Source organism: Eschrichtius robustus, chromosome 13, assembly GCF_028021215.1.
Source record: "Eschrichtius robustus isolate mEscRob2 chromosome 13, mEscRob2.pri, whole genome shotgun sequence".
NCBI classification, from domain to species: domain Eukaryota; kingdom Metazoa; phylum Chordata; class Mammalia; order Artiodactyla; family Eschrichtiidae; genus Eschrichtius; species Eschrichtius robustus.
In genome coordinates, this window is record NC_090836.1 from 102,365,892 (window position 1) to 102,388,703 (window position 22,812).

The 22,812-nt window shown below is 58.2% G+C and overlaps 1 protein-coding gene across 3 annotated transcripts in view; it reads right to left on the minus strand.

Annotated features, from left to right (window-relative positions):
- Positions 1-1,187: 1,187 nt before the first annotated feature.
- Positions 1,188-22,812, minus strand: part of KIAA0930 (KIAA0930 ortholog) — a 46,208-nt gene continuing 24,583 nt past the window's right edge. For 2 of the 3 annotated variants that reach the window (XM_068559891.1, XM_068559892.1), the window contains exons 2-10: positions 19,192-19,343; positions 15,146-15,271; positions 14,968-15,045; positions 14,558-14,659; positions 13,164-13,304; positions 12,388-12,582; positions 9,480-9,642; positions 7,484-7,642; positions 1,188-7,127 (exon numbers count right to left, since the gene is read on the minus strand). In XM_068559891.1, the coding sequence (XP_068415992.1) occupies positions 7,087-7,127; positions 7,484-7,642; positions 9,480-9,642; positions 12,388-12,582; positions 13,164-13,304; positions 14,558-14,659; positions 14,968-15,045; positions 15,146-15,271; positions 19,192-19,343 (1,157 nt within the window). In that variant the 3' untranslated portion in view covers positions 1,188-7,086. Of the gene's footprint in view, positions 7,128-7,483; positions 7,643-9,420; positions 9,643-12,387; positions 12,583-13,163; positions 13,305-14,557; positions 14,660-14,967; positions 15,046-15,145; positions 15,272-19,191; positions 19,344-22,812 lie in introns of all 3 variants that reach the window. The other variant, XR_011075926.1, reaches the window with a different exon arrangement.

Below are 22,812 nucleotides of genomic sequence, written 5' to 3' on the forward strand. Positions count from 1 at the left end.
GGCTTTCCAAAGAAACTGGAGTTGAGGCAGGCGAGGTTTCTTCTACAAGTAAGTGGAGTTGGAATCTGTGTCCAGGAGGACATTTTATTTTATTTTATTTTATTTTTTTTTTCAGGAGGACATTTTAAAACTAAGGATCAAAATGAAAGAAGAAATGTATTTTAAGTTTATGTTACTTTAAGTTTTTGGTGATTTAGAAAATCACTATTAAGGCATTAACAGATTACATTGTAATATAATTTTGAAAGTTTTAGAATAAGGTTCGTATCTTTAAAACGTTCCTGAGTTATTCAGCACTTAGCTGGTTTTTAAGAGGTGTCTCCTGGTAAAGAAAATATTATAAAGACTGAGTTGCCCATCAAAATATTTTTCTTGAACTGACAACATCTAATGGAAACTGCTGAAGACACTAAGCGGGTAGGTACTGTGTAAAGAGGAGTGCATCTCCGCTGCGCCGGCCCTCGTTTAGTGCTCAGCTGAATGGCCGGGCTGGAGCAGTGGCTCTGCAGTGTGGTCCGTGGGAGAGGCAGCAGCGACACCCAGGGACCCGTTAGAGATGCCAGCTCTGGGGCCCCACCCTACACCCACCCAACCAGATCCTCGGGCAGGGGCCCAGGCATGTGTTTTGGTTTTTATTGAGCTATAATTCACATACTATAGAATTCACCCTTGTTAACGTGCACAGTTCAGCTGTTTTTACTATATTCTCAGAGTTGCGCAACCATCACCACTATCTAATTCCAGAATATTTCATCACCAGCCGTCTGGGTTTTAACAGGTGTTTCTGACACAAGTCAAATTTGAGAACCACTGGGCAACATCTGTGCTCCCTTATGACTTGTTTAAAGATAACCTATGAAACACCCTTTGGGCACATTATTTCAGGAGGAAACAATGGTTATCACAGTTGCCAGGAACTACGTCAGCCTTTGTACGTGTCTCCAACTTCACTGCATCTGGGAAGGTAGGTGGTGATTCTCCTTTACAGTTCACAGAACCCTAAGGAGATGCAGCTTGTCGAGGGGACAGAGCCACGCGGGCTCCCTCCACTGTGACCTGAAGGTGTGTATGTGCCCATTGAAGGACTAAGCTTCAGTGGTTTCTGAAATTGGCTAAAATCTTTTTAACAAAATTGTTTATTTAAATTATAATCACTAAAGTCTACTAAAAACCATGGTATTTCAAACTGAGCAGTCTAATTGTTTTATTAAAGTCAGGTTCCATGATGAAAGACCCTTAACCCACAAATAGGAAAGAAGTATCTTGTTAATAAGCCTGTTGGCTTACGTCGAGGCCAAGTCAGGAGGGCATTTAATGTTGCTGTGGGCAAAAGCAAAGACATCTTTTGTTTGATCATCCCCAGAACAAATATTTTTCCTTCCTCATATAAATTTTCCAGCTGTTCTGTCATTTTAACAATCGAGCACAAAGTACAGCATGTTTACACATTCAACAAGTATATATACAGTGAACCATGTTATTATCTGGATTCAGTTATTTTACATTTACCCCTTCTGCCGGTATGAAATTCCCAAAGGTTTTCCCTTCCAGTCAACATTTTTTTCCTAAGCCAGTGCATGACAGTAGTTCCTAAAAGTGCATCTAGGTCAGAATAAAAGAATGCAAACAGCAGCATAGCCTTGAAGAGTAGGCAGTGAACAGGAATGCAGTTACTGCAGGTAGCTTCCAGGGTACAGACTTTCTCCCCACATGTCTACTAATCAGGTGACTGTCTTAAAAGGACCTCCTAATTATTAACAACAAGGGGGTTGATCTGAATGAGAAGGAAGTCACCTTTTTTACCCACTAAACTGCCTCCTTTCTAGGTACCGTCTGTACGCCTTCCGAAGTACAGGCTTGCCCTTGGTGACGCCAGTTCAGAGAATCCTGGCTCTGGTGTTTCTGAGAGATGTCATGTGCTGTGGTGACCTTTACTCTATTTCTAGATTTGTGGAAGTGTTCCTCGCAGACCGCCCCCCTTTTTGTTGTCATTTTCTATAACCTTCTACAGTGTCTTAGGCCTTACTTGTGCCCATCACCCTATGACATAAGAGTGCACCTGACCACGGAAAGAAAAAGCCCGCTGCCTGAGCAGTGCTTCCACCTGCAGGAACCAGAGTAGGAGGCTCTGGCAGAGTCAGCCTGAGGGGCTGTGAGCATTCTCAGTGTCAACCTGATGAACCGGGGCTGGGAGGCAACAGCCAGCCACGCTCCAAAACCACCTTCCAGAAGACCAGTAGCTCACGCGAAGCCTGCCAGAACGTGAACTTGGGACTCCTTTTATTCTAGTCACTTTCCCACTTCTCTCAGGGCCTTTGCAGAGGTTCTCTGGCAAAGGCTTGGGAATTTTATAGTGTAACTGACTTCATAGGGGCTGAGAGATCTGACCCTGAAACACATCTCTGATTTCATTTTGCAAATAACAGCATCCGACCAAATTGCAGCTGCTGGCCTCCAGAACCCCTTGCTGACTCCCAGGCCTGCCAAAGCCAGGGTATGGGGTCGCTTCTGTCATTCAATGAAGTAACTTGTATGAAAGCTCCAAAAGAAGTTTAAGACACCTCTGGGGGGGAATTAAGGTTCAATCAGTAAATTAGCACACTGCTGTAATACCTGTAATCTGAAACACCCACTGGAGAAAAAAAATAGGTACAGATCCATCAGAGAAGAAATAAATAACACCCAACATGCAAATCAACTTTCAAAAGAAATGCAAAATCATAAAGCACAGCTAGCAGCCAACCACCAACTGCTTAGAAATTATTTCTGTTGTACGTGGAAGATGGGTAACCCAGAAGCTGTTGACAGCGCTTATGGAAACAGCACTGCCAGTTAGATCCTAATATAGTCAGTGTATGCCGTCCTGGTGTTTCTGCTAAAATATATTTTGTAGAAATTTTAGTTAAGCCTCAAAGTAGTGAAAAATCTCAACAGGTTTTCTTCGCAGGTTTACATATTCTCACACACAGAACTCGTTTGGAGACCATAAAAGATTGCTATTTACACCTAAATCGCCCAACCTTCTAGCAAGTGGGGGACGAAAGACTGGACACTGGCAGCCGCTCAGCGGAGTTGGAGTGTCGCTGTTGGTTTTCATCTACTGAGCTCAGGGCTGGAACCGCAGCCGCGAAGATGCCCGCCTGCCCTGGGAAGAGTAGAAAACTGCAAACACCAACGCCTCCACGCGGCCGGCTGCCTCTGCTTCTGAAGCTCTACCCGCTGTGGACTCTGAACCCAGCCCCAGGCCACTCGGTGTTCAAGTGATTTGGCTTCTGTGCGGTGTCCCGAGGAGTTCTCCAGGGCTGTCTGTTCCCGGGGCTCAGACGAAGGGCTGCAGGAGTCCTTTTCCGCTGAGAATCGCGTCCGTCAGTGAACAGGAACAAAGGGAAGAAGCCCCGGTGCACCCATCACCCGACTCCCGGAGGGACGGGGTGGGACTCTGGCCGCCTGGCCGGAGAGCAGCGCTGCCAGAAGGGCTGCTGACGCCTCCAGAGGCTACTTCCACTCCAGCTCCAGGGCCCGATGTCGGCCAGCATCACATCCCTGTCGGAGTCTGTGTCCTATTAGGGCGGTTATCTTTTGGAAGGGAAGTAATTCTGCTGTCTCATACACAGAAGAGAGAAAGCCTGAACAGGAATAATCAATGTTCTGGCAAAAGACACTTGGTCTTTGTAACTAAATTCCAGCTACGTTGGAAAACTGAACAGAATTATCAGAGTGAAACCTATCACCAAGGCGCATTAGAAAGTTGACAGTTTTATAGGTAAATCTTTGAAGAATTTTGGCCAGCAATTTAAAACCCCCGCATTATGATAATGTCGAATGTTTTTCAGAAGTCAGTCATTAGAATGTACCAACTGCATAGAGACTGCCTCTGATGAATGTCTTTTAAGAAATAAAAAAGTTTTCACATCATTCTTCAAAAATCTCTACTGACTAGTTTATCTGTGATTAAAACAGCAAAAATAGATCCTGGTTCGATTCTAGCTAGATTCTTTGAAAAAAAAAAAAAATCACATCAGGAACATGCCTGTCTGTCGTTATTATCATTGACAGAAACCTAATTGATTTCCGATGATTTGTTCACAGTCCTTGAAAAGCCCAAACGTTAGCAAGGCTCTGACTCGCCAGAAAACCCATGCTATCTCCAAGTTGACTGGCTTTAGAATATTTTGCCTTTTCTTCTCTTTGACTACTTCTCTGTTACTTAAAAATAATATCCTTCTTTTGAAATAACAAGCCTCAGCCGTTTTCACAGACAACTGAAAGTTCCTTCCATCAGACATCGGAATGGAGACTAAACAAACACTGCCTGAACCTTCAGGTGCTGAAGGAGATGGAAACAGAGAAGACACGGGTCTGACTCTAAAACGAAGATAACTTTCTTATTAATGTCCTAAAAAGCTCAGAGGTTACAGGTTTCTTCAAAGGAAAACTGCACTTTAATTCCAATTCCCGTTTAAGAGATGTTCACGCGCTTTGGCTGTCCCCTCGTTATACAAGAGACAGGCATGTTCCCAGAAAACGAAAGATGGCCCTACAGGAAGTACGATGTGTCAACACCAGGATGCCCCGGGATGTCGGGGCCCCGGTTCTGGCCCCATCACTTGTCACTCTGCTACTGATGTCATTTGTGACTTTGAGAAAAGCAGAACTCAGAGTAACAGCTTACTGCCTAGTTACCAAGTGCCTCTAAGCATGTTTTAAATTCAGTGTCAGAAGTAGCCTCTGGAGGATTTAAGACCGAGAAAGGTCGACTGCACGGAACGTTCGTGCGTCAGTCCTGGGGCAGCACGGTGTCGAGGCTCAGTGTCGACTGGGGCCAGACGCCTGGGTTGGGCTCCTGTTGTCCCAACCTCTCTGTGTGTGGCTGCTCCCTCATCTGTAAGAAGCGGGTGATGACAGCACCTAAACGTTTAGCACGGTGCCCGCACATGCTAGGTGCTACCTACATTCACGCGCTTTACCAGTGAGGTGTGATCTCTAATACCACCGTGGCCCGCATGTCTAAGCTCTGCAAAGCACGTTCACGCGTTCCTTGCAACTGGCCCTCAGTTACCCTTCGAGGCAGACTTACGTTTGAGGAGGAGCCGGTTTCTGGCTCCGGTGTGGGAGGACCCTTCTCGGGCTCCTCCCCGATGAGAACGGGGAGGGTAGCTGCACTGTGCGTGTGCAGAACTACCTCATCCTTCCACGGCAGATACGTTAGCACTGCATTTCTCCCAAGAACTGAGCCAGAGTCTTCAGACCCCAGAAGACCAGGAAGAAAAGGAGCCTGAAGGAAAAGCTATAATTCCGCCGCCTCGGACACAGACGTGGCGGCAGCGTTGGGCTCCCCAGAGAACCCTCACCCGGCATCTGGGGACACCGGGCCAGGCTCACGGCTCCCTGAGGCTCTGCTCCAACACTTTGGGGCGTGACCTGACTCTGTGCTGCCCTAAGACACAGTTTTGGAACGTGAAGTTGTGCGGGGAGCTGAGATGCAGCCGAGCATGAGCCAGGCGCTGTCAGAGAACGCAAGGACGTTCGCCCAGACCCCACCACTCGCCTCCCTGGCCTGGGTGACCGGGGGGTGGGGTAGGGTAAGTGTCCCGATGGTCTGCCACCTGACCTGAGGTGAGCTATGCCGGAGAGCTGGCCATCTCGCCCTGACCCGGTCGTGCACCGGAACCCCGGAGACTGCGGTGAGGTAGGTGGTATCAGCCCCATCTACAGGTGGGCAAACTGAGGCAGAATGAAATGCAGTAGCTCGGTTTTAATAACAGCATACAAAATCTGGAGAAGCCCGAAAGTAGTCCCCGGTTCCTGGAGCCCAGCGCAAACCCTCAGAACGCGCAGAATGGAAACGGACGGGAAAACAAGCCCCTCCTCCTCTCCCTCTTCTCCCCCCAGAGGATCTCTAACCCTAGTACACCAGGAACCCTTCAAACAAACACTCCTGAGGACGCAAGCAAAACGGAGCAGCAGAGACCCAGCTGACGGCTGACTCCCGCGGGCAGGGGAAACGCTTCTGTTCTTGAGGAGGCTCGCGGTTTTGAGAACAGCACAATGTGTCACCGTAGGTGGAAACGCTTCAAGCCGGAACGAGGTCTGACAAGCCACGTGGAAGCCAGTTCCCCTTTGCCTCAGTGACTGGTCTGAGAAATGGGACCAGCACGCCCAGTCAAAGGAAACGAGCTCTAGGAAACCAGGGAAGATGAAACACCCTGTCCCCTCCCCCGGCCCCAGGGGACGGAGGTTCCGCCTGGAACCTTCCTGGGAGAACGCAGACCCCTCCTCGCCCTTTGGCAGGGACCCCACCCTTCTCCTGTCTGGCTACCAAGCCCTCCCTCCCGCCCTCAGAACCCAAACTGTGCAGGCCACGCCAGCTGAGGCGCGGACGGGATGGCTGTCCCCGCACTGGAGGGGCGTGTGTTGGTGATGGTGCTCTTTGGCTGGAAGCAAAGGCCATGCTGGCAGGTGGGGGCCCGTCTGGGGCCGGGCACGGGGCGAGGTATTCCCAGCCCAGGGCAAAACCATCAGACAGCCGTGTTCCCCGCTCCCCGCGGAAACCCACCTACGGCCAGGAGTAAACGAGGGAGGACAGACGATCGGGACTAACGTGGACGCTGTAGGTCATCGGTACAGTGTCACAAAACCTGAAACCGCGCGGTTCCTTCAGTGCTGACAGTCTGACACACCGCGTGCCCCCAGCCAGTGGTCTCTGCCTGCTGTCTGTCGGGATGCGTACATCGGGTCCGTAGCGCTGGACTCTTCTGGATGCTGGCTGCTCCTCTGCTCTCTCTTACGCCTCTTGGCATCTCTGGTCCTCTCTGGGTGCAGAGGGTTCTCCAGAGACGGGCGGAGGGTGCCGGGTGGGTGGGCGCAGGGGCAGGAGCAGAGCCAGCGGGGAGGAGAACGAGGCACTTCAGTTTGGGCTGGTGTTGGTGGAGCTGGCCCCAGCCCCGGGAGTCGAGTGGTCCCGCCTGGCTCCGGCTGCGGCGCTGGGTGGTCCCGGAAGACCCCAGTGGCGGTGGGCAGGTAGGCACTTGGCAGCACCCCCAGGCCTGGGCAAGGCTGGAGGCTCCGCGTGGGCTCCGCACACGGCTAGGTCATCAGGATGGGCTTCTGCCGTACTTCCAGGATGTCTAGGGCGGCGGGGAAGACGCGGGCGGTCACACCTCCAGCGCTCCATTTATGAAGGAAGCGCGCCACGTCGTTCGCGGGCGTTGTCTCTTCCAACCCTCGGGGAACTGCGGTGCTGTGACCACCCTCCGTGCAGACGGGGAACGGATGGGCGTGCAGCACCTGCACCGCCTGGCGAGGCCACGGGGAACGGGGCTCACGCGGGGACTCTGGAGCCACTGCCCGGCTCCGCCCTGCGGCCCGCCAGCGAGAGCGCCGCCTCCCCCTCGACTAACGGGGTGGGCGCCAGAGCACGGCCCCAGGGGACACCTTCAGGGGCCATGGTTTTCCCAGAGGTCCCACGCAAAGTCAGAATTACCTGTTAAAATCCGGTGCAGCGGCAAAGTGACGTAGGTTAAATGTGCATAAAGAAGGAAATTCCCGTCTGTTCTGTTCAGCTTCAGCCAGGACCCGACCAGGGAGCGCCCCGTGCCGGACAGGGACCGAGACCGCAGGTTGGTGGCGTTGTGCAGGTCGGCTGGAGGGGAGAAGGCCGGTCAGGCCCAGGCAGCGGGGAGGACACCTCCCGTTCCAGGTGGCTCCTCCCTGGCCCAGCTCGACCCTCTGCTGGGCGCCCCATCGCCCCGGCCTGCGACGCCCAGCGCCCCTGCCTGCCTATCCAGCCCGATCCTACCCCTCAGGGCCCACCCCTCCGAGCTCTCCCTGACACCCCCTTCTCTGTCCTGGAGAGTCTCCTGTGTGGGGTCTGGCCCATCGCCACACTGTGTCACTTCGCTGCTCCCCTCTGCTACTGTCTGTCACTGGGAGGACATGGGGGTGAGGCTGGGATGACCTGTCACCGTCAGCCAATCTACGGGTCACGCAGGAAGGCAGGCTGGGGGCTACGAGTGCTTTCCTGCTGGTCTGGAAGTGAGCCGAGGCGAGGAAGGCACTCGCCCAAGCTCACTCAAGAGCAGGTCGAGACCGGTGCCGGCGTCTCCTGGCCCTGGCCAGGGTCTCGTCCAGCAGGCCCTCTGCCTCTGGGTCCCGCCGGTCCGGACCGTTCAACGCCACAGCCCAGCTCCTCCAGACGGCTTCCCGCTGCTCTTCTGATGAACACGGACCCGCCGCCCCACTGCACGGCTGGCTGATGGCGGGGCCCATGTGCGCAGAGAGAGCAGCGGGAAGGCGCAGGCCGGCCGGGGGACACTGCAGACTGAGTGGGTGAGAACCAGGGCCTCTGCGACATCCGGGCCGAGACGCCCAGGGGGCCGCCAGACAGACAGGCCCGCGGGCTCGGGGAGGAGGGCAGGTGAGCCCTGAGGGGACCGCACGGAGCAAGGAGAGACCCTGAGGGACCGCCCCCCCCCGCCCCGGGGTTCCAGAGCGACCAGAGAAGAAAAGCCAGGGAAGGGCTTCCCTGATGGCACAGTTGTTGAGAATCCGCCTGCCAATGCAGGGGACACGGGTTCGAGCCCTGGTCCAGGAACGATCCCACATGCCGCAGAGCAACTAAGCCCGTGCGCCACAGCTACTGAGCCTGAGCACTAGAGCCAGCAAGCCACAACTACTGAAGCCCGCACGCCTAGAGCCTGTGCTCCGCAGCAAGAGAAGCCACGACAACGAGAAGCCCGCGCACCACAACGAAGAGTAGTCCCCATTCGCCGCAACTAAAGAAAGCTCGTGGGCTTCCCTGGTGACGCAGTGGTTGAGAATCCGCCTGCCAATGCAGGGGACATGGGTTCGAGCCCTGGTCTGGGAAGATCCCACATGCCACGGAGCAACTGGGCCCGTGAGCCACAACTACTGAGCCTGAGCGTCTGGAGCCTGTGCTCTGCAACAAGAGAGGCCGCGATAGTGAGAGGCCCGTGCGCCGCGATGAAGAGTGGCCCCCGCTCGCCGCAACTGGAGAAAGCCCTCGCTCAGAAACGAAGACCCAACACAGCCAAAAATAAAAATAATAAATAAAAAATTAAAAAAAAAAAAAGAAAGCTCGCGAGCAGCAACGAAGACCCAACACAACCATAAATAAATAAATAAATAAATTTATAAAAAAAAAAAGAAAAAAAAGAAAAGCCAGGGAGGGAGGTGACAGCATGTGCACGCGGACCAGGGCGTTTCCCCCACCCGCTCGGCCAAACGGTCAGACCAGTGACGTCGGGAAGGCCCTGCACCCCTGAAATTAGTGCAGACCGCCAGCTGTGCCTCACACTCCGAGCGCTGAGAGCGCCGGGCTGGGGGCTCCTCTCGGTGGGCCTCTGTCTGTCTGTCTGTCCACGGCTCCACCCCCAACCCGGGACGGCCGGCCCGCGGCACCTGCCGGCTCTCTAACTGCGGAGGAGGGGAGGAAGGAGCCCGGGGAGGGGCAGGGTCACCTCCCCCGTCATCCTCCCGGAAGAGCTCCTCGCTGTCGTTGGCCGAGTGAGACTTCTTCATCTCCGCCATGCGGCTCCGGGGCACCTTCCTCCTGAGGGACGGGGAGAAGAAGGCGGGCCGGTGGTTGCGCTCGGGCGTTGGGGGAGTGCTGAAGGAGGTCACCTGGGAACAAGGGGCGAGTCACCAGAGTGGCCCACCGATCCGGGGTCCCAGCGCCCACCCATCTCCCGCCTCGAATGACGAGGACACCCGCCCTGCCGGGGCCCGGCGGGCACTAGCCGCCAGCGCCGCCCCGGGAGGGACCGGGCTGCCCTCCTGTGGGCCTCAGACGCTGGTCAGAGGGCCGTCAGAGCCCAAAGCAAGCCTGGCTGCTGCCGCGGCACCGAACCTTCCCCACCACCCACGACGGGAACCGGCATCAGCCCATCTGACAAAAGAAGAAACTAAGGCGGGACAGCGACCCTGACGTGCCCGAGGTCACCCAGCAGGATGGTGGCCACACCGGGTTGCAACCCAGGTCTTCTGCCCCTAAGGCCGTGCTCTTCACCCTGATTTCTTCTTTCGGCTACCATGTCCCATCCCCCCTCTCTCCCAGCATCCTTTCATAGACGTGCAGTGGCCAAGCGGTCCATGCTTCCATCTCCTCCTCTCCTCTCTTCCAGCCACACTGCCACTCACCAACCATTCTCCACACCCACTCAGGGCAGCACTAAGGACAGACAGGCACATGACAGTGGTCCCTGCCCTCAAGGAGCTCACAGTCTGCTGGGGGCAAGAGACCCAAAAGTGACAACCACAGACCGAATGTTGGTTGTTGAGACAGAAAAAGGGAAGCACAGGGTACAGGGGAGCACAGAGGCAAAAGGAATCAACAGCCTGGGAAATCAGGAAAGGCTTCCTGGAGGAGATGCCGCTCGAGCTGGGTCTTGAAGGACGAGTAGGAGTTCGCTAGGTGAAGAAGGGGGGGAAGGGCGTTCCAGGCAGAGGGAACGTGGCCCATCTCCTCCCTCCTCCCCATGCAAACAAGAATCTGAGGAACAAGACGAGCTGGGACTGAGACTTCGGGAGCCCCATCAGCCTCCTCGTCACGGCTCCGACATCCACCAGAGTCCCGGCGGCCGCTGGGCTCCAGAAGGTCCTCCCACAATCCAGGGAAGGTTTTTAAAAGATAAAAAACAAACACCAGAAACCACAATACACACAGAGTCTGCATTTGTCATGCGCTGGTTACAAACAACCCCTCTGGAAAAGGGAAGGGACAAGCGACAGTGAGCACAGAGGTGGAGGGGGCCCGTGCAGTCCTGGGAGGTCAGGGCCTGCCACTGACAGCTGCGTGACCCTGGCAAGCCCCTCCCCTTGACCCCAGGCCTCCCTGCTACTATGGGCCAGGGACTTTCCCAGGCACCGTCTCCTTCACCCCCGCAGCCACCCTGAGTGAGAAAGATCATCACCCCCATTTGACAGATGGAAAATCAAGGCCCGGGCAGGTCTAGTAACCTATCTGTGGTCACTCAGCAAACAAGTGGCTGGAACTGGCACCCAGGTTTGTCCAGCCCAAGCCCAGCCCACGTCTTCACAAGGGGTTTCACATACACATTCGTTAGGGCCTCAGTGGGCAATTTAGGACCAAGGAGAAGAATAAGGCTCCTTATCTCAACTGTAAACCACCTCTATTCCCAAGACAACAGAGGCCCCTGCCTGGAATTCTCACCCATCATCACAAAAAAGAGCGTTTATTGCTTCTGTTCTGCTTATAAAACACATTCATTGCAGAAACTTCAAAGTAAAAAAAGACAAACAAAGAAGGAAAACCGCCATCTGACTACCTGGAGATGTGCAAGGTGAACGTAATTTTACAGAATTAAAAGTATTGCAAGTATGCGCTCCCCCGTCTCGGGCGCGCCAGCAGTGATGCGCGACTTACACGCTCGGGAGCCATTTTCCCAAGCAGATCAGCAGTCGTCCCCACAGCAACTGTAACCTGAGGGCCCCATCTGATGTTCAGCGGCTCCTCTGAGCCCCCAACACCTCAGGAGGCAGGTGTTTTCACCCCGTTTCTGGATGAGCAAACTGAGGCTCAGGAGAAGAGACCGGTCCCAGGTCACGCAAGCAGCAGCACCCGGATTCCAGCCCCCCAGCAGCCCCTCTCCTGGAGGTGCCCCCAGTGCCCTGTCTTCATCCAAGATGCCCAGCTCCGAGCAGCCCCCTCTGAAGACCCAACTGGGGCAAAGCAGCCAGTGGGCTGGAGACTTTCCCCTGCCTGAGCCCTGGGGCCCCCTGGAGGCTCTACGAATAAAGCTGCCACTGACCTCAGCTTCCCACCCCTGGGGAAGGACAGTGGCCTAGAAAGAGCAGGGCTCAAAGGCTCGGTGCTGTCACATGAGAGCCATGTGACCTGGGACAGGGCAAGTAAATTGGGCAAGCCTGGGTCCCCAGGCCTGCAGACAGGAAAGCTCAGGCCCACCCACGGGCTGCTGGCGGCCTCCCAGCAGTTCAGGTGCACAACACCTTGTAAACAAGTGGCCGGGGCAGAGAGAAGAGCTGGGCGGCCCCAGGGCCTCTGCACCCCGGCTGATCCTGCTGGAGCAGGAGGGGAGGCTCGCTCTTCATCACCCCTGTCTCACCCTCCGGGAAGGCGGGTCACGTGCCCACACTCGCCCAGCAGGTCCACTGAGGCAGGCGCCAGGACCCTGGAGACTGAGCCCCACTGCAGCGGCAGCTCAGGGCCCAGGCAATAACCTGCTTTGCGACGGTGGGCAAGTCACCTGCCCTCTCTGAGCCTCGGCCTCCTCCCCAGAAGGCTGGGGATGATGACACCCGCCTCAGCGGGGGCTGTAAGGGTCAGGGAGACGGTGGGAAGCAGATCTGAGGGGCGGGAGGCCCCTCCCCGAGCTGCGCGGCCCTTACCCGCTCGTGCATGGGCGAAGCCGGGCTGGAGTCCTCTTCGGTCCCGCAGGGGGACGTGTCGCCAGTGGACACACGGCTGACCGCCATCTCAGCGTGGCCCTTGCCCTGTGGCCCCTTCATGCGCACAAACTCCATGTTGTTGTACTTGTAGAAGCCAAAGGACATCTTCTGCGCCATGCGGGCCGCCACACTCACCTGCGGATGGGTGGGAGAGGGCCTGAGCCAGGCAGGTCGGGACGCCCGCTCCCTGGGGGCACGAGCAGCCCCTGAGCACTGCCAGCCCACCTCCAGGCGGACCGAGCCCCGGCTGACCCGGGCTCGCCCACAAGGCAGGGCGGTGCCGGGGCGCTAGGGATCCCTGGCTGATGCCCCTCTCAGCCCGATGACCATGCCCCACGCAGGGCCAGCACAGGCCGGGAAGAGAGCCCCAGCCCAGTGGGACCTGAGACCACCTCCCCCGTCCCTTCCTCCCAGGCTCCGGAGAGAGGACGTCCTCGGGACCGCGCTCAGCTGCGGGCGAGCGGCCCGTCCACCTGGACTCCTCTCCCCTCAGTTCAGTCAAGCAGGGGCCAATCCCAGGAGGGTCTTCCCTCGGGGGCCGGAGTGGGCCAGAGTGGGCCGAGGCGTGCTGTAGAGAGCACAACACAACCGCCTAAGGGGGCTCCGGGGGGCTGCGGGCGCTCCGAGGAGGGGCAGGTGCAGCTCCGAGCCGGGCGAGGGCAGAAGGGGGCCTGGGGGGTGCCCGCCCCTGGGCCCTGCGCCCGCCCTGCACTCACGCGGTTGTCGTACACCTTCTTGAGCGCCTCGTAGCGGATGGAGCCCTGAAAGATGACCCCTTGGAACGTGTTGGTTTTGTCACTGGCCACCAGCTCCACACAGACCATCTCTCCTTCGCCCACGGTCATGTCGCAGAACACCTGGGGTGGGGCACGAGGCCGAGACGGGTTCATCACCTGCCAGCTGCCACCACCCAACCGCAGCCCGGCTCCCGGCCCAGCACCCTCTCACTGGCCCAGGGCGGACTGCTCAGGAACTCCCACTTTGCAGGTGGGAACGCTGAGCCACAGACCTCAGGGTATTTGCTCAAGGCCCCCCCACGGCTCCACCAAGACCAGCACAGGAAGGCGGACAGGCTACCGCGGGGCGGGGGCAGCTACAAGGGGGTGGGGTTGATAACAGTGACTCTGGGACCGGAAGAGGACGCACCCGCCATAGCCACTGGAAGGACACTGCCTCCATCACTCTTCCTCACGCCAGGGAGTTAAACGGTCCACGGGGACCGTCTGGCCCGCTTTCTAGGATCTCTTCCACCCTGGCTGTGGGCGCTCGGCCCACCCGCCCCAAGCTTCACGGCTCGCGTGCAGGCACCAGCTCAGGAGCCCGATGGACGGACCGCCCGACCGCCGGGGTGGCCTGCGGGGGACTCCACACCCCGCCCCTGCTCGAGTCACCGCTCCCGGGGGCCGGGGTACAGGCCGAGCTCTGAGGTCATACAGACTGAGGTTCAAATCTCAGCTCTGCCACGGACGAGCCGTGTGAGCCTGAGATGCCTCAACACACCAACCCAATCGAGAAGAGCCCTGAAACACAGGCCCCCTTCTTCCTGAGTCCTCCCATGGCCCCGACCCCCTCCGGTGGGTACCGGCACTGCTGCCAGGGCCTCGACAGGGGAGGGTGGCTGGACAGGGGCTGGCAGGGTCGCAGGTGGGACACAGCTGGGTCCCTGGCAGCCCACACTTCCCAGTCAAGTCACCTGCCTTGGGCCCCAGCGTTCCCAACTTTAAAATAGAAGCTTGGTCCACATGACTTCTAGAGCCCCAGCCATCTTGGACATCCTAGGGTCCCAAGGTGTGGAGGCCCTGATTCAGAGTTTAAGGGCCATTAACAACGATTCCTCCTGCCTGGGAAGCACTCTCTGTAGGCGTTTACGACGCATTCTCCCATTATTCATGAGCTCTTTGATCTTTCAACCCTGGTGCCCATTTTACAGATGAGAATACCGAGGCTCTGAGCCAGGTGAACTCACTTGCCCCGAGTCAAACAACAGGAAGAGCGGGAGCCCAGCCCAGCGCCCACGGCCTTTCTGAAGGCATGTGAGGCCTGAGGGAAAAGCGTCTCGTATTCCCTCGCATTCCCTGATGAGGGGGAACTAGAGGGAGACAGAGCCCACCTCCTCGAAGCTGTCGATCATGAAGAAGATGTTGGGGTAGCTGATCTTGGATTCTTCCCCTTTGCTGTCCATGGGATGTTTACTGGGGGATGCGAACACTTGCTGAAAGAAAGGAGATGCGAAGGACTGAGTGGGGCCCCGGCCCTGCACCCAGACCCGGAGCCACTCAGTGGGGTGGGGTGTGCTGCCCAAGGCACAGGTCACCGCGGTCACACTGCCCAGGGCCAGGCCACGCTCAAGGTTGCCACTCGGGAGGAAGCCGTCTGCGATGACTGGTTCAGTGCTCCTGAGCAGGACACAGGCCCCCGGGGGCTGAATGGATTTCTGGAGCCAGACGCTCACCTCGTGGCAGGGAAGGGAGGAGGAGGACTTGCCTCCCAAAATAAACACGGGGCGGCCAGAGGGCTCACCTGGGATTTCTTCTTATGGATGTGGATGTCGCCCCCATCAGCTCGTGTGCACACAGCGCACGTCACCATGTAGTCCAGCTGGAAGAGAGCGCAGGACGGGGCTGTGGAGGGGTCTGCTGTCCCTCGGCGCCTTCTGACAGCCCCCCTCCCGCAGCCCTGCCCCGCGGCACCCCTGTACCTTCTGCAGGATGAGGTTCAGGCAGACGCTCTCCTCCCAGTCGATGTCAGGGTCTCCGAGGCCTGGCAGCTTCTTGGAGTCCCGCCGGTAAACCTCCACCTCCACCTCGGGCTCGGCCTCAGCCAGCTGCGAGGCCCAGGGCGGAAGTGAGTCCCAGCCCCACGGGGGCACCTTCTCCCTCACCACTGCACCCGCCAGGTGTTAACGCAGATGTGGGCTCCAACCTTACCCCTGGGCCCTCTAGCGATGTGACCCAGAGTTCACCAAGAACTCAGCCTCCAAGGTCGTCCCTCAGGCCCTGCAGCGGGTTGGGGGGGGGGGGGTCCCCAGCATCCTGTGCCGCCCACGCTGCTGCTCCTCACCTCGCCTACCGGCGGCCCGTCCACCCAGCCACCCTCCACCACTGGCCGAGCGCAGGCAGCCCTGGGGTTGCTATGGTGACCGGGTGCCGCTAGGCTGCAGGATGAGGAGGGGGCCGGAGGCAGCCCGGGCTTGCCGCAGAGAACCCGCAGCGCGCAGGCGCTGCGGCAGGGCCCGCAGCACGCCTGCCAGGGGCTTGCCTTTCTGTTCCTTTGAGCAGTGCGGGCAGAGAAGCTGCCTGGGAACGGCTGTGTGGTCTCCCCACTCCCCCTCCCTGCCCACCTCGCACCCCCAGGCCTGTGGGGTCTCCCCACATCGCTGCCCGCCGGCTGCCTTCCAAACACTACCGGCAGATGTGACACGGCCCACCCCGGCAGGGCGCCGTCACGTGTGCGCCTGACACGCCCCTCCTGCTCTGTGTGTGCCGGTCCCTCCACATGAATGTCCTCAGTCCACCGCCGTCCCCTCTCGCTGTCCTACAACATTCCAGCCAGATGTCACCTCCTCCTCTTTGTGGGTCCCCAGACACCCACACTCTTCCCACCATCACAGCACCGACGGCTCCACGTGTCACTGGCCATGCTGTCTGTCAGTTCCAACAGACTGCGGGCTCCCCGAGGACCAGGCCAAGTCTGAGTCATTCTGTGCTCCCAGTGCTGGGAGAGAGGCATCTGTACAGAGCCCACGGCAGGTGTTCAATGGAACATTCCAGCACATGAACAGCTAGACTGCCACACGCTCCCATGGACTCAGGCTCCCCTCCGACCTCAACACCCCCCAACCTTCAGGAGAGCTCGCACGTGGCCCTGGGCCTCCTGCTCCAAACTCCTCCGGCCTGAGTCCAGGGTTCTTTCCCCACGAGAAAGAGCCATCGTCTGCCCATTCCTTTCGCCTCCCTGCCCGGCCGCTCTGGGAACACGCAGACCTGACCTCTCCCTGTTCCCGCCTGCCCGCCTGGAGAATTCAAGGCCAAGTTGGGCTAAGAAAACCCTCCCTGACTAGAGCCGGGGCCTCTCCAGGCACCGAAACCCAAGGCACAGCTGAGAGCCTCAGATGTGCCCAGTCCTTACTGGAGCCTCTGGTCTCCCTGCCTTCGAGAAAACACCAAGATTTTGCAAAAAAAAAACCCATCATCTGCAATCTGAACCCCAGCAGATGCCAACAGGCCGGAGAGGTGGGGGACAGAAGTCGGAGGCCACAGCCCTGCTGCCTCCCGGCTGTTTGCCCTCAGGCGGGTGCTCCCTGGCTCCAGTCTCCTCGCTGGCGAACCATGGAGGGAGCAGTGCCTGCACCCCCGGGGCCGCGCCGAGGACAGAGGAGAGCGTGCCCATCACGGGAGTCGCCGGCTCCGAGGCTCCCAAGCCTCTCACCACCCTCTGCCAGGGGACTCGTGTGGTCACATCACCCACACCTCTGGCCCCCCAGGTGTGTGCGATGGGACGGCCTTAACCCGGCCCCCTTTTCCAGGAGAGGCTGAGCCCTAGAGAGGAGCTGACTTGACTAGGTGACAAGGCCAGTCGGGGGAGACGACGCTGGCCTGGAAGGGCAGGTGTGACTGGGGACCTTGGGCCAGGCTCCCGAAGGTGCTCAACTCAGGATCTCTCCACCAATACCTGCCCCCAAATGCCACCCCTTCATCCCTCCCAGGGCTCCCCCTGCCCACACTGAGTGTGGCTCGGGTCCCACCCAGCACCAAGGCCGTGCAGGCGAGGCCTGTGCCACAGCCTCTGGTCACCAGATCCAATGGCCTGTCCCCCTTCTCGTCCTGCATCCCCACGCCCGCCCACTTCTGGAGCCCTCCACCTCTCCAGCCAGTCGCTCCAGCTGGTCCCTCCCATGCCAGGCGGGCTCAGGGCTCTGTCCTAGGCCTCTCTGTTACTCCCCCAAGGCTCCCTCCTCTTCCCATGCCATCTTGGTGCCCATGGTCCCAAATCTGTAGCTCCTCCCTGACCTCTCTGCTCAGTTTCAGACAGGAAACCCACTGCCTGGAAGACGCTGCCATCTGGATGTCCCACAGGCACCTGCGACTCAACCCGTCCAACACCTGCCCTCCTCCTGTGTCCTCTCCAGATTCATCCCAGGCCCAAGCCAGAGACCTGGCTGCCAGGCCGAGTCTCCCCTCCGCCCCACATTCAATCACCTGAAGCCCTGCTAGTTAAGCCCACTTCCTGGACCTTCCTCGGAGCTGACCCCTCCTCCCCCCGGCTTGGCCCACCACTGGCAGCTCCTCACTTCTACTCTGACCCCCTCCAGCCCTTCCTCCACCTATGCCCGAGAGCCTGCTAAATGGAACCCTGACCACGTCCCCTTCCTCGGTTTATCAGGCTCAGTGGTTTCCCAGGGCTCTGGGGATAAAACCCAAATTCCTGGGCATGACCCTCAGTACCCACGTGATCTGGCCCCACCCACCTGACATGCCGGGTTCCACCTTTCTACACCCAGCCACACAGACCACTGGCAACCACCTGCACACACGGGGCTGCTACGTGCTCAGACCCACAGCTTGGCCATCGGCCCCTCTGCTGCGGAGCACCTTTTCCTTCCCTTACAGACTCACCTCACCCAGGTGGCCTCTGCTGACCACGCCCCTCCCTTCTGGTCACTACAGTTGCCACACTGTGTTGGCTCCACGTGATGCACTTCAGGCTTCCAGTGCCCACTGGCCCCAGTGACAACACGGCCACACAGCCAGCTGCTGCAGACACCAGATGGACACCAGAGGACCCTGGCCCACCCCTGGGCCTTCCTGCACGACACGCAGCCCGGCCAGACCAGCCATATGGCCGCCGGCATGCAAGCCACCGTGCCTCCTTTGCAGCGGGCACCAGGCCTGTCCATCTGCAGAAAACCCATCACACGTCAGCTCAAAGAGCAGGCACATGGCAGGGAAGGCACAAGCCCCAGGTAACGAGCCCCGGCCCGGGGTTGCAGGCCCTGCGGTGGGCACGCTGCAAAGACCTGCCTCCACGGCCCTCCCGTTTCTGTGTATTTAAAGGGAAGCAATGTGTTTCCATGTTTGGCATACAGGTTGCTTAAACATTTTACAAAATACTAAATAAAGCTTCTGAAAAACATTCAAAGTCTGTTCCATCAACTGCTCTGCACAAACTTAGCAGATGAAACACCTGAGGCGACTCATTTCACCTGTGAGCCCTCGGCTTCCTCTTCTGTAAAAAGGGGATAATAACCCCTGCCCTGCTGAGTCGCTGGGAAGACACAACGAGACCGGGAGGCAGGGCGCTCAGCACCATGTCGGGTGCGTGGTGAGGGCTCAGGGGCTGGTAGGCACCAGCATCGTCACCAAGCCGGCTCAACTGCCCGCAGCCAGGGAGGGCCGCAGCCCGCTGGCGTCAAAATCTTTGCTCCCCCATTTATTTACTACTTATGAGATGCTGGCCAAATCACCCAGCCTCTGTCCGTGTTTCCTCCAAGGTACTACGGTGATAATAATCGCTGCTTTCCAGGGTCGTGGTGAAGATTAATAATGATGTCTATCGACACAAGCCCAGCGCATCCGGCCACCGGACGCGGGTGCGGCCCTCCCCGCACAGTTCCCGGCGCCTGGCAGGTGCTAAATGAACACCATGTTCCCCTCTTGACTCGCACAAGGACTGCAGGGAGGCCCCTCTCTCACACCAAGAGCAGACCTCCAGGGAGGCTTGGCCGGGCCCCGAGGGGCCACTCACCTTCCGCCCGTCGACGGCGCCCTCACTGCCCACGTACGCCAGCTTCCGGCGCACGTAGAAGAGCATGTCGTCCTGCCGCGGAGCCCACTTCTCCATGAAGTAGGTAGAGAACATCCAAGTCCAGAAGACGATGCGGTCATCCTTGAAGCACCCTGCACAGGGAGACCAGAGAGGAGTGAGGAAGGATGGGTCAACCTGGCCCCAGCCCCGTGACCTTGGCCGAGCCCGGGTCCTGTCCCCCACCCCGCCCCCGACCTGTGTTTCTGGTCAGAAAGCGGCCAGGGCTCTGTGATGCTCAGAGCCCCCTTTTCCCTCACACCCCACCATGGGGCACCCAAAGAGGCTCAAGGCCACCTCCTGGGAGGCCCCCTTCCTCCACCCAGCGGTGGCCTGAGACCCCCCCCCGCCCCTGACGGCACAGTGGACTCCAGCCTGTGGATGAATCAGCAGCTTCGGTGGGGAAGGAAAGACGGAATCAGAGGGAATGTCATGGGCAGGCTGTCTGGCTGGGAGCCGGAAGGGCTTAGGAGGGGAGATCTGTCAGGCAGGCACCTCCCTCCCCCCATCCCCACCCCAGGCTGCGGCAGCTCCCACGGAGAATCCGACTTAAAGGAACAGCTGCCCCTTTGCCAACCACTCTCAGCTGCAGACAGGAAGCAGGGAGGACGTCCACCCCTACCCTCACCCCGGCACCACGGAGCCTTTCGGCATGCCAGACTGACTCTTCTTTTTATTACAAACAGGATTTCTTTATGATAAATCTTTATGGTACTCTTTCCCACACAAGGAGAAAAAGCCCACAGGCTCTGGTAGGAAGGACTGAGTTTCCACTCCAGCTCTGCGCTTGCCATGCGACAGCGGGCAAGCATTGCAGCCTCTCTGACCCCCAGGTTTCTGGGGGTGAACACAGACTGAGACCATGGGCGTGGAGAGCCCGCGCCTGGCACAGAGTGGGACCCACAAAGGCAGGTGTCTAGACAGATCCGACAAAATTCCAAGATATGCTGCAGAGCTATTTCTTAGAAACCCAAGATATTAAATTGCTCCTGGTTTCTTTCTCTTCTCCGGAAACTACTTTACCACCGTGACTGAGTCCTCGCACTTGGGTGCTGGAAGGACCTGACCTAACCCAACCTTGGAGGCGGGAACCTGGGGGCCGCTGATGCGGGGCTCTCCCTTGTCCTCACAGGCGGTGCAGGGACTGGCCAGGCCCCCTGACTTGCAGCCCATGCTCCCTCCTCCGGGGAGTCTGCCATCAGGCTCTGGAAGACTGAGCCGCAGGCAGAAAACCCCAGCCTTTGCTTACGTCACCATGACCAGAGACCCAGGCTCCACACCAGCTCCTGCCCTCTGCCCTCTGCCCTCTGCCGGGCTGCCACGGGCAGTCTGCAGCCCACCCACTCCCACGCCCTGCCTGGCTCCCATGCGAGGGAAAAAGAAGGGGCCTCATCAGTCAGGCGTCCAGGTCAGCGAGCCTGATTAAGACAAAGGCCACCCGTCAGCCTTGGGGGCAAAGGCTGGGAGAGGCCGCAGGACTGACAGCGGCATCCCCAAGCTGGCAGGCACCAGGTGGAATGTCGCTGTCCACATCATTCTGCATCACCGCCCTGACATTCCTGCCACACCTTTACGACAGGCAACGCCCAATTCACGCCCTTACAGATCCCTACAAAATTAAGCAAAGGGGCCGTGTTATTCCAAACAAAACAGGAACTCTCCCGTGACTTTGTTTACTCTCAGCTCCCTCTGAGCCTAAAGCCCAGCAGAAGGCCTATCAGGCGAAATGCTCAAAGACTGCCCACGCCGACTGCTTCCTGGTCCCGCGGGGGATACAGAAGCAGCTCTGGTCATGACAAGCAGTGGGTCAGGTCTCCAATCCCCACCACCTGCCACAGCGAAGTACAAGTTCACCATCAGCATCACTCAGGGTCAAGCACTGCCCCCCTCGGGCGGCACTCTCTTTTTATTCTGCAAGCAGAAGGAGCCTGATGGTACCTCGGGCACCCAGATGGCTACGATTTGTTACACATTTGCCATGTTGAGTGAGCACCAGGTAGAGCTATGCAGATCATCTCACTAAACTCTGCCTGCATTCTGTTATGACTACTGCCCCGTTTCACAGAAGCAGCTGACTCTCAAGAGGTTAAAAAGGAGCCCAAGATCACAGAGTTAGAAACCGCCAAGTCCTCAGACCTGTCAGACCCCCACGTTGAGATTCTTGGAAAATGCTGGACCCAGATAATGAATGCAAAGCGCTTAGCAGGCAGCTGGCAACCCCGGGAGCGCGATGAGGGAGGGGCTCTGGGGTTGGGGGAAGATGCAGGGTTTGCGTGCAGGAGTGGAGTGCTGGAGGTGGCACAAAATACATGCCACTGTCTTCTCTAGGATTCCACGTGCCGCCAGGCCTGGCCCAGCGGGGGCCACACGAGGGGTCCCATGTCCCTGCTTTAAATGCTGAAAAATCACTTTCTTCACTGCTCACCCGGCCCGGTTAGTGAAGGAGTCTGCGGGTCCCGAGAGTCTGAAGCAGACTGCCTGCCAGTACTTCCTCCAAACGCGAAGGCTCAGCTCACACCGGGGCTGCTGGGGCCCAGCCCGAAGGTCACCCTGGGCCGGCTGCCCCCGCCTCGACGGGCCACTCCCAAACAACCTCTCAGAGGGGACCAGCCCACCCCCCGTATGCTTCCAGCCCACATGGCCATCAGAAAGTCCCCCTCACTGCCAGCCTCCCACCCGGGCTGGTGCCATCACCCCTAGAATGCACTGGTTGCCCCTTCCACTCCCACCCGACAGTCTGCCTTCCACACCACAGCCACAGGATCTTTATTTAAAGATTGTTCCCTGCCCCCCTTAGAACCTTCCCAAGGAATTCGGAATAAAAGCCAAAGTTCTGAGAAAGCTCTCCATGACAGCCCCTCCCCGTGCTGCTGCTGGCCCCTCCCCCTCCGATTCTCTGCCCCCGTGCCTTTGCACAGGTGTCTCCTTCCTGTCATTCCAGCTGCAGCTTAGACGACTCTCACCTCTTCAGAGAGCCTCTCTGGACACCACATTAAATGTGGCCCAAGGGGCTTCCCTGTCACATCACCTTGTTTTACTGCCATCATCACCACTGGTGTTTCATATCTGTTTGCTGTCTGTCCCCCACTGCATGAAAGCATCTCAGGAGGAGGGACTTGTGTGGATGACCGTCAGATTTCAGTGCCCAGAGCAGAGCCAGGCACACAGCAGGCACTCAATAAATGCTGTGTGAATAAATGCGTGGTCCCAAGTGAACAGGAAGCAGGTTCAGTGAGGGGGGTGACTTGCCCAGGTGACCACAGCAGGGACGTGGCCCAGCCGCGGTCCACCTGAGGCCTGGGTGCCCCACGCAGGACACAGGGCATGGACTTGCCACTTTATCTCAGTCACAAGGGCTCTGACCTAGAAAGAGCTTCCGAAGACGCCCCAAACACCACACGACACAAGGGCTGAAGCCCCCTCACTTAGCTCGCCCAGGGCTCAGAGCAATGGCTCCACAGGCAGGTGGGCCTGTCACGTGTGCTAAGAAGACCCCTGGGCGTCCGGACAGGGCCCACCCCGACCCCGCCTTCCTGAGCACCTGCAGCCCCTGCGCGCCCGGCA